Source organism: Ixodes scapularis, unplaced genomic scaffold (assembly GCF_016920785.2).
Source record: "Ixodes scapularis isolate PalLabHiFi unplaced genomic scaffold, ASM1692078v2 PGA_scaffold3__209_contigs__length_174095766, whole genome shotgun sequence".
Lineage (NCBI taxonomy): Eukaryota > Metazoa > Arthropoda > Arachnida > Ixodida > Ixodidae > Ixodes > Ixodes scapularis.
This window is the reverse complement of record NW_024609868.1, coordinates 130313940-130324808: the sequence shown is the minus strand read 5'-3', so window position 1 is coordinate 130324808 and position 10869 is coordinate 130313940. Positions and strand designations below refer to the sequence as shown.

The window sequence follows — 10869 nt, the reverse complement described above, 5'->3', positions numbered from 1 at the left end:
AAGCAAAGATTAAGTGAATGGTGGCAGAAAGCGAGAGAAAACTAGGTATTTTCTTATTACCTGTGGCAAGGGGGTTTTAGAGCCTCACTTTCTTTGCAGTGCGAAGTGAATATAGTTTTCGCATTTAAATATTCGATGCTTAAATGGTAAAACAAAATGGCTAGGTGGAGTAAGCTACCGCACGATCCATAGGGCTCAGCCGGATTCATCCATCCATCCATCGTGATAGTCGTGGCGGCCGTGGGTATGCTGCAGGATACCACTTTTTCTTATCAAGCGAGATTTACCGTATCTATATGAGGTTATCTGTAAAGCATAATACCCTTAGGCTATGTTCCGAATCTTACCCGAGTAACGTGCCTCCTACGTGCGCGGAAATTACCACTAGAAATCGCGAGTAACCGGAGTAAACAGTATTCGTGTACTCAGTACTCGATTTTCGAGGGGCCTGGGTACTATGCAGATTGACTTTGTATTGGGCTACGGCACAAAGAAAACATAGCAGTGATGGCGGGAAATAGCAGACGATATATTTTGATCATGGAGGAAGCACTCGAGAAAACAATATTATTAACCGTTTCATTTTTTTTTTTACATTAACGTAGTATGTTTTTTATTTTTTTTTTTTTTAGACGGCGCCATTAGCTTTTTTTGCTCCCTTTTGGGCTGTATATTCAGACCAAAATAACTTACTACTTTCAGTGAAACATCAAAAATTTTCTTTTAATACTAATCATCGCGATTTTGCTGTCAGGGGAGCGGGCAAAAATCCAGCAGAGGCGAAGTGAACGCAGGCCGACGTATGCCGAACGCGGTGCCAGCTCACTGTGTGCACTAGTTCGCAACCTCTAGAACAACAATTTAGACTAATAGTACTGCACTCGTTCCCTTGGTCAATTTCGTCACAGCGCCGTAGCAAGAGGTGCATGTTTGCACCTGAACGCCTTCTCGGACAGCGAGGGTCGTCATGCACCGCGTTAGCCTCATTGAAAATAGCGAACGGCGACGAAATGGTTTTATAAAATTTGAATACTAGTCTTAGTGGCTGTTCTCCAGTTTACAAACAAATGCGCGCGTCGATCTTGCGAGGCGTTCGGCGTACGTCGACCTGCGTTCACTTTACTTCGTCGGGGCGGCTTCTTCGCTCACTCCCTGTGCCATCAAAATCTTAGTTCTTTCGTTATCAGTTGTGTCCGATAAGTAACCATCGGAAGAAAAGGGCAATTCACGACGACCACGTCAGCAATGGCTGCGTGGAGACGATGGCAGACGACTGATCCAGAACCCGGCCAAACTAAAACTACCCGTTGAAAGTGTCTTGTCTTGCAAAGGAATTACTAATGTAATATCTTATGGCTTTTTACTTTTTGTGACATCTGGTTTCTATATTCAATACTCTAATATTTACTAGTCTTTTCGTCCTTTGCTCGTAGTATTTATATTCGCCCACTAATCGCTAAATGTGACAATTTTATAAACAAAAAATAAAAATTGGGTAGCGTTAGTTGGGTGTGCACGTGTTGATGGCTACTTTGTGGAACGATCTATTCACAAAATTTATTAGCAGTTGAATACCTGGAAAATAAATTAGAAAACGAATACTATACGCCAAATGCTGCTGACCTGTGACTCCCGTTGAGAAGGGGAAGAGTCAAAACAGAGTCACAGGAGTCATTGACTCACTAAGAGAGTCGTGAAGTGTCAAAGGGACTCATGGAGGCAGCGAAGAGAGTCACGGAAGCAGCGACTCCCTTTGGACTCCTTTTTTAAGAGTGTATGATGACGGCGCAACCGTGCTAAAAGCAATATTTTCAATATATCACTGAAGTTTTAGAACAAACCCTTGCAGTCAACCTTTTAAAAAACATTGAGCTGCAATCACAGCGCTTGTTTTCCTAACCGACACTGCTTATACTCAGCACCGTGATCCAGGCAAAGAATTGAGCAGAAAGGAGTGATCAAAATCGTTCACTCTAATTAATACGCGCCTTCCGTACTCAGATTGAATCTGGCATAAATATCGCATACCCAAGTGAACATTTTTTTGCACATGATAAATTGGCATAGCTTGGCTGTTGAGGCTTGTTCTTGACAGGATGTCGGTCAATTGAATTTGAAAATAAGGGTCACCCTTACTAACTGATATTTCTTGTCATGTAGAACAAAATAGTATTTCATGCTCTACTCGACATGGCAGTTATTTAATTTGGAACTTTCTGACGGTCTGCATGCGTAACCGTCATAGTTCCGTCATTCTTCCAATGTGCTTTGTTTCTCTCCAGCCGAAAGACATAAAATTGCTGTTCATGACATAAAAGAGGCAATAACAGATTTCTATGCGGGGAGCAAATCGTCTGTTTCTTGCGCAGGGGTTGCGATGGCGTCAGAACAACGCCGAGCTGGGAAGGGCTTTGATTGAAATGATTGTGGGTAGACCTCAATATTAGATGCTTCTTTTTTTTTAATCAGCCAATAAGAGCTAGGCTTTCTAACATCATAAAAACCCCAGTGCAAGAAGCAGACGAACTTGCGCTTCGCATAGTTCTGAGAAGCTATGTATGTGCCAGGAACAAATCGTTATTTGAGGCTCTCCCAAAAAGCTTTGCGCCTATCGAGGATAAAAACGCCGGAAAAGTTTTGCAGAGCATCTTTAAGATAGCTTACGGGCGCATTTACTTATGATGTATATTTTTAAGGTGATCAACAATTCACTTATGTTGTCAAGCTTCCAGTCAGTAATTTAATGTAGTTTTTTATCATCATTTAATTGTGACTGTATTAAGTTCACATAACTAAAAATATATGTGGATTGACGGGCAAGTTACTTGTTGACAAACATGGTAAAACAGTAGGAAACGAAAGACAAGAAAAACCTTTTAGTTCCATGTTTGCGCTCGTCCTGTGTTTTGCTTCGATGGCCCGTCTTTTATGTGCTACTCTTTTACCGCGTCAAATAACTGCTTTAGGCCGATACGGGAAGACGATATTCAAAAATACGCCAGCTGTCGAGCTTGTGCAAACTTACTCTTTTCCCTGCTTGGCAGTGTGAAACACCGGGTCGCGGGATATTCCAAAAAGGACTTTGTGCTCATATGAAAGATGTGAAGTCAAATACACGATATGGGCAGAAAGAGAAAGATAATAAAATGGTAATTTTCAAAAGAATTTAATGCACGCGAGGCCTTGCCGCAAAAATTAATTATAGAGATGCAATGAAATTTCAAATACACATAAATAGCACGAAGGAAACACAAATATTTTTATAATCCTAATATAAATCACAATCGGGCATGAGCTTGCCGGAACTAAAAACTTCGCGAAATATCGCCTCGGGAGGCTAATGTTACATTCGGTTTGACGTGCACTTGTTTTCGGCCCTCACTTTACAACTCTGTGCTTTATCAGTCGTGCGCTCAAAACATTTGATTGGGCTGCACAGATTACCGGGGGACTGCTATATATACTGAACAACTTTACAATTTGGACATCTACTTTTGCTAGTGTGGCGAGCATCGGATTTCACCAAGAAAATGAACTAGCTGTTTAACATGGTTTGCACGTGCCGTCGTTTCACTATATGTTGGTGGCAGGGATGGGCAAAATACATGCAAATATGTATCGAAATACAAATATGAAAACATCGTCAAAATGTATTTAAATACAAATTTAATTACATTTCCAGGAAAGTATTTAAGCACAAGATACCAATAGAACCAAATGCATTTGGTCTCCCCAAATACTTTTCCAAGTACATTCCTCTAAATTTGCGTCACCGATTTCAGGGCACTTGCGACGGGTTTCTGGGTATCTCATTTTAATTTTGCATCGCACACTCGGGAGTTAGTGTGCGAGGCTCTAGTAACGTCATAGAAATATAATCACAAAAAAATGTAAGCAGCTTGGACGTAATAGGAGAAAAAAGTGCAGAGCTCCAAGCAGTCTTTTTTTTTTTTTTTTTGTCGATTACATTTTGGTATAGACCAACAAAGAACCGAGACGACCAAGACGCGCAGCACTAGCTGGAAATTTTTTTCTTGTTGCAACTCGCACCAGTAACGAAAATCTCGACGACCCGCGCATTTAGAATGTCCCAGGCAAAAATATGGATGGAAATCAGGCTGGAAAGCTTCACAAGTTGTCACAGGCACTTATTTAGCCAGTCTGCCTGTGAATGTCGATTTCGTCACTATTCTTGCCCGGACTAGCACCGTAATCACAAAGTCACTGAACGCTTGTGCTTTGATTGAGAGACGCTGCATTCCGTGCAGAACGTAGTTTTCTTCCTGCTCTGGGCAGTGACAATAAATTTGAGGGATGTATTTCTGCCCACAAAATTGTATTTAATTACAATTGTATTTGAAATACCCACGTTTTAGTATTTAAATACACATGTCAAATACATTACCCAATTTGTAATTAAATACAAATGCAAAATACACAAAGTATTTGAAATACGTATTTCAAGGACTTGTATTTGAAATATTGCCCATCCCTGGTTGGTGGTAGTTGCAATTTGTTCTTGGTAAAAAATTAAATCAGATATAGTGCAAAATGGACGCTGCGGAAGTTTCGCGCTCGGTGCAAGCCATTTATTTGAGAGACAATATATTCTCTCTTGTACAGCGTTGTGAGGAACGGCAAGAGCTTCTGGCACCACGAAAATTTGTTTTCTGGCAAGAGTAATGTGTGCAAAGATTGTAGTTGCCGGGGCCACGCTTTTTGGTCTGTGCCGAACATGCGGAGTACCTTTACAACAAGGTGCGTTTTTAAAAGTAACCCTCCCTCCCACCCCCCACCCTTCTTTTTTTTCTTTTTTGGGTGCTACTTTAGCGAATGCTTTTCATTGCTTAGGAATTGTTCATCCATTTCGGGTGTTAATTTGGCAATTATTTTTGTGCCCACTTGTGTACAGTAATTTTCCATTGCTTTTATTTGGCACCCAAATATTGAACAAAATACGGAAGTGGACGAAGCTTGGGGGAAATTTGAGGACACTGTGAGATTTAGAGCCGCTGGCAACGTTCTGCTGTTCCTGCGAGGCCACTAAGAACTTGCTTTTCAGGTATCCCTCCCGTAGACAGTTGTATGTACCATCGGATTAATGACTCACATTCAATCAATTCAATGCTTCTATTCCTGAGGAAAACTATCTAGAGCAGCCCAGCAACAAAAAAAAAAACGTGTTTAGGTGCCTCAATGATGCGCACGTGCAAAATGGGTCATGCAACTGTTTTTGTTTTTTTTTACTTCCAGTAATGGTTGTTAAGTACGAATCCCTGACGTTGATAATTTGCACAATGCCCATAAGTTTTTTTCTTCGCGCAATGACAGACGCAGAAAAATAAAGGAAAGAAACTGCTTTCCGCCCCTCAACTCGCAATTAATCAGCGGCCACGTGAACTGACGCTAATTATATATACGTCAGAGTTCATCATACTCGTGCACTGGGGTTGGCAAAGCATAGAGCTTGGGCTGAGCTTCAGTCATTGTTAGAGTTCGGCTATTCTCATCTTTAATTCAACACGACCCATTACGCGAATCTTTAGCGATGGTGGTTGTCATGAACCCGAGCACTAGACTCCGTTTCATGAAAGTCGAGTACGTTAGGGTGCAACATGGCTTGCGGTACGAAGTCATTTTGTCATGTGACGTCACTGTGTCAACAACGCGAATACATCTAGTGACGTTCTAAATTAAAATCGATTTGCCGCAGCGAGTTACGCGACTACATCACGTGACGTCACGGGGCCACGTGACGTGACATTATATGAGAGCATGTCTTCAGACTATGGTGGCTGGAGCAAGTCTCTGACTGGTCTGTTTAGCGTCCCGTCCCCATCCCACCCTAACATCATAAGGGCTCTCAAAGTATCACCAAATGACGCCACAGAAGCCGGAGTGTTCTGCTGTCGGATGTGGCGATCCTGGTTGTTGGTCGGAGAAATGCTGGCGAAAAGCACGAGCGTATGCGAGTGTCGCTGTCGGCGCGGCGTCCCAACTTCTGGTTGCCGAAGCTACCGTGAACTGCCACATTGGAGAGCGACTTGCAGCAGAACAGGCATCTGCAACATCAACCGCCGCTGCTGGGCCACCGCCAGGATCAAGACCGGTAACAGCATGACACTTATGTGACGTCATCAGGTGGAAATTGAGGGACCACTTTTTGGGCGCGGTAAGCAAACCAGTCGGAGACGCGTTCCAGGCACCATGTACGTCAAGTGGTCACGTGACACATGATATTAATCATAGTGCCAATGCAAAAGCGCCACGAGGACCCAATCTTTCTCACCCATTGCAATTCTGTATATGGCGATTTGATCAAAATAATAAATACAGCTCCCAATTTTTTTATTCTCACATTATTTTGTCATACTAAGAAAAATATTTTAAAAAAATAAAAATTTACCGTGAACCGTTTTGAGCCGGTTGCCGTCGTATTTTATTCCGGCTTAGTTCCGTTTCAGCTTCAAGATGGCGGCGAAATTTTCGGTTCAGTTCAGTTCCGGTTCGACTAAAAATAACAGTTTGGTTCGGTTCCGGTTCGGCACACTGGACAAGACAATAAAACTTGTGGTGAAAGCGACACTGACCCCCCCCCCCCCCTTTTTTCTTTTTTGCCAGGCGATCTATATGGTGTCAGAAGACTACAAAGTAAATATTTCGTTATAGCGTCACGTGTATTGTTAATAAAGTAAAAAACGCAACTGCTCGAAACCGAAACTGCTCTGGAGAGGAGGACAAAATATAGCATTCAGTTCACGTGCACCCTATTTTCAACCATGAAGGGTTACCATATTCAACCCTTACGCCCTTATTAAAACCATTTATTTTTAATGATTACGGATCAACCACATCAGTTACAGAATTTTGAAATTGAGCTAGATTTCTCTCCATTGTAAGCGATTCCCAGGAGTTAGACAAACAAAAATATATACACTTTTCGACGCAGATAATAGTTAGTCGTAAGCATAACAGGCATATTGATCCGTATCCGTACTTTTCTGATGTATTTAAATTGTGTTCTTTGTGAGATGACTAGAATAGTTTGCCTGAAACCATTGTAAATAGTTCAAGCGCATCTGCGTTTGAAAGAAGCATTGCCTCGTATTTTCCCGTGTAATGTCGTACCGTATAGTTTGATTGTGAGCTCTTTTCGACTATGTAAACACTCCTGCCTTGGCCAATCAATAGCTGGCGGTGATGAATAAATAAAGTAAAAATAAATATACCTATTATTAAAACTGTTTTGTCGCCATGCCAAGGGGATTTTTTTTTTTTTCGCTTCTGGTTGGCCAAGAGAGCTTGCCAAGCCCTCTACTGCGTCTGGTGCACAACCTGCATGTGCTCGCGCCTCTCATTGACCAAACTCTCTATACACGCGTCCCTAAAGACCGGTCGAGCGCTCCCATCGCATTGCAATATTTCTACAAAGTCGAAATATTACTATGAACCAAACATATGGTTGTTGTTAAGGTTGTTGTTTTCTAAATTACAGCATTTCGTGAGTGAAATAAGAATGTATACCATGCCTTGGTGGCGTTGCATGTGCGGGATGCTTGGGTTTTTGCGTCGTGGCGGAAAAACGCTGTTCTGAAACTCTCTTGCATATGTGCTTTAACGCAAGCCATAAGTTTAGCGCTAGCGTGCGTTCAAATTGTGGACGTTAGTCTAAAACTTCCAATTGTAAAACGATAAATTTGGGAATGAAGTGCAGACACTCTACGCGTCGCTTATTCAGCGGCCCTACAGTGCTCTGTTGCAGCTTACGATGAACCGCAGCTGATGCTACGGACAGCCAATTTTGCACCATGCACGTAGGTAGCACTTCACTCCGCGCCACGCCGCGCACATTTCCCAGGTCACGTGGCAATCACGCTGAATTGGCTCCGATGGCTCGTGGCCTACCGCCGCAGTTTGAGCTAAAACGGGAGCATTTTCTAGGGCAGGCGTCTCGGAGCGGTCCTGTGATTATGCGTCCCATCCGAGTCAGCCTTCACGCACGGTTTATGATGCCGCCGCCGTGTCAGGAGTCCAACAAGCTCAGCGCCCTCGGAGGGCTCGGGTAGAAGCCCCGTGGCGTGGCGGAACCGTCGAACGCCGGCAGTCTGCGGGTGAGCGGCAGCTCGGCGAGCACGTCCACGCTGGGCACGGCAAGCTTGGCGGCAGCACACAGGGTCCGCGTCCACAAACTCGGTACCCTCCCGGACACAAACAGCGAGCCCCAGTTCTTCTCGCACTCATCGCTTAGGGTCTCTTCGCAAGCCATCTCTCGAACAATGGCCACAGTGTCGCAGCAGCCACGCGCGGCAAGCACGTCGTCCAGCAACGAGTCCCCGATGTACAAAGCTCGCCGAGAACCCAGCCAGCGACGACGTAGGACTTCGCTCCAGCTTCCCTGGCAGTACATTCTTCCCGGCTTTAAGGTCTCGTCGGGCGTCAGTGGCCGCGTCTCGTCGCCCGCGTGCTTCAGAAATGGGCGCTTGTTCGAGAAGAATCCCGGCTTCCGGGCGTCCACAATGACTAGGTCGAAGAGATCCATCCAGTCGTCACCGAGGCAGTGCCGCGCCATCGACCTTACCACCGGGGCTTCGGCGCTGGTCAGCAAGAAGGTGCGCTTGCCGTCTCGCCGCAAGGCGCGCAGCCAGAGCACCACGGACTCGGAGCATCGATGCACCAGTTCCTGCGGTCTCTCGACCAGCGTTCGAACCCAGAAGCCCGTCGGCCCGTATACGTGCGAGAAGGCCTCCAGCATCTCGGTCCAGAGCGGTCGCAGTGGGGCGTCCGACTGGTCCGACGCGGCCTCGGACACGAGCTGAGCGTAGAGCGGCTCGGCCGGCACGCTGAAGTCATCCCTGAAGCATGCCCAGCCCGGAGGGGGCGCGGGCGTGTCCATGGCCCATGGCACGGCCAGGCCCCCGTACAGGCGGCCCGCATCGGGAACTGGCCGAACGCCGCGAACGGCGCGCTCCACGCGGCCCGCAGCGTCCAGTTTGAGAAGCAGACCTCGGTCTGCGTCCACGACGAGCCCCTTCAGCGGGGCCCAGCCGACCGGCTCGCCCAGCACCCGACCCTTGGAGACGAGGAATTGGCGCACGTCCCGCTGCACGGCCGTAAAAAGAGCGCGCATGTCGTAGCTTGCCAGGGTGTGGTCCAGGTCGACACCCACGGCACCGTAGTCGGCCAAGCTGAAGGTCGCTACACCTCGAGCCGGCAGAGCACCACGCAACGTAGAAGCCACCGCGGCAGAAGCGAACGACCACGCCGTACGCGACTTCACGGCCGCGGACATCTTGAATTGGCGAATAGTAAAGAAAGAACCGCAAAAGCGAGCACCGATCGCCGAGCCGACAGGACCGCTGCGCCACCTCTCCACAGAATAGAGAAGCATTATCTCACGTGTACCATTCATAACGGGAGATGGCGAAGCAAGCGCTGTAGAGACTCTGTGTAGAGAATTAGAGAGCCTAGATTGAAGAGAGGGTCCAACTGAAACCACGTGGAGCGTTTGCTGTTTAAAAACCTTTTGTGGAGATTAGTCGCGAGTACACCTGGGCTTCGTTCTCTTGTGGCGAGGAGGAAAGTAGGCATGCTTACAGATGATCAACGCTCTGGGCTCGTATGCAAACGCTGCCCATAAACCACGTTACCTTAGTTGAACAGTTGGAAACTCTATGATAGAGGCTTTCCCGAGAATATTCAAGAGCGAGCTCTGGGTTTTGAGCGCTGACCCTCGCATATGGACCTTTGCATATGGACAATATGCGAAATAACAGCTCCCTTAGCGGTTCAGGTTTACTCCGGAAGCATGAGACTGTACGGGTATAGTTTAGGTCGGTTTCGCCGGGTTGTGAATCTGTCAGCTGATGGGCATTTTCAGATAAGATCGAAGAATCATGTTCGGTGATCATTTTTAATTTTTATGGAAAAAAATATTTATATTTTGCTGGCTCTGTGCCCAGAAAAATAAAACCAATCCTTGTTCTAAAAAAAAAAAAAAAATTGTCTTTGCGAAAAAAAAAGTGTAAGTACCCCCTCAGTCCCGTGCGCGTTTTGCGTATCGCGCGATGTTGGCATTTCAAGCGGCTTTCCCCAAAAACGGTTTTAGCTAGGGGTCTAGAAATATTTACTGACAAATTAGGCATACGAAGGATTGACACAAAGTATTAATCACCGAGTATTCATGTCGTTATTTTGAGAAAACAAGTCGCAAATACGGCACATCGCGCAATAACGCTCTGGGTTAAATATTGTTTTCTAAATACCTATAAAAGATACGGCCTTCAAAATTTAGCAGTGTGTTGCCCTGTGTGTACTTCATCTTCACCGGGAAAAATTTACACGGATTACTCAAACACGGGCATTTCACTAAATATGCATTATTTCGAGAAATAAATTTTAAAAAAGACAAAACCAGGTTTAATATTTTTTTAAAACTCTCAGAAAGTAAAGTTTATAATATATACTAACAGAATATCTAGAACCGTGGTGCAATAGTTGTGTCGCTTTGAATTTACAAAAGCAAGAAATCTGGCCACATTGACATTCACCCAGTTGCTGTGAATGGGGTGTGCTCATGCCCCCCCCCCCCTCTCCCCCTCATCCTTGACAATTTCATTATTTTTGCAAATCGTAAAAGTGCTACTGGGTGGTCAGGAAAATTCAAATTGACAGCATAGAGGTGGACGGTAGTTTTGAAGGGAAAATGCCGAACACATTTTTGTACAACCGACCCAAACATGCGCATGGGCCGAAGCGATCCAGACGTGCCACAGGCCTCTCACACGCTTCGCGGTGCCTGTTTCAAGAGTCGGTGTGCAGCGACTCTGTGTACGCGGCGTGAAGGAAGCAACCGGAGTGACTTTGCAAGCA

General features: G+C 45.5%; 1 protein-coding gene across 1 annotated transcript; it reads right to left on the bottom strand.

Moving 5' to 3' along the window:
• Positions 1-6641: 6641 nt before the first annotated feature.
• LOC8034098 (5'-nucleotidase domain-containing protein 1) lies at positions 6642-9310 on the bottom strand. Its single transcript, XM_002407776.4, has one exon. It carries the CDS (start codon positions 9287-9289, stop codon positions 8024-8026), a length of 1266 nt encoding a protein of 421 aa, XP_002407820.3. The 5' UTR covers positions 9290-9310; the 3' UTR covers positions 6642-8023.
• Positions 9311-10869: the final 1559 nt, after the last annotated feature.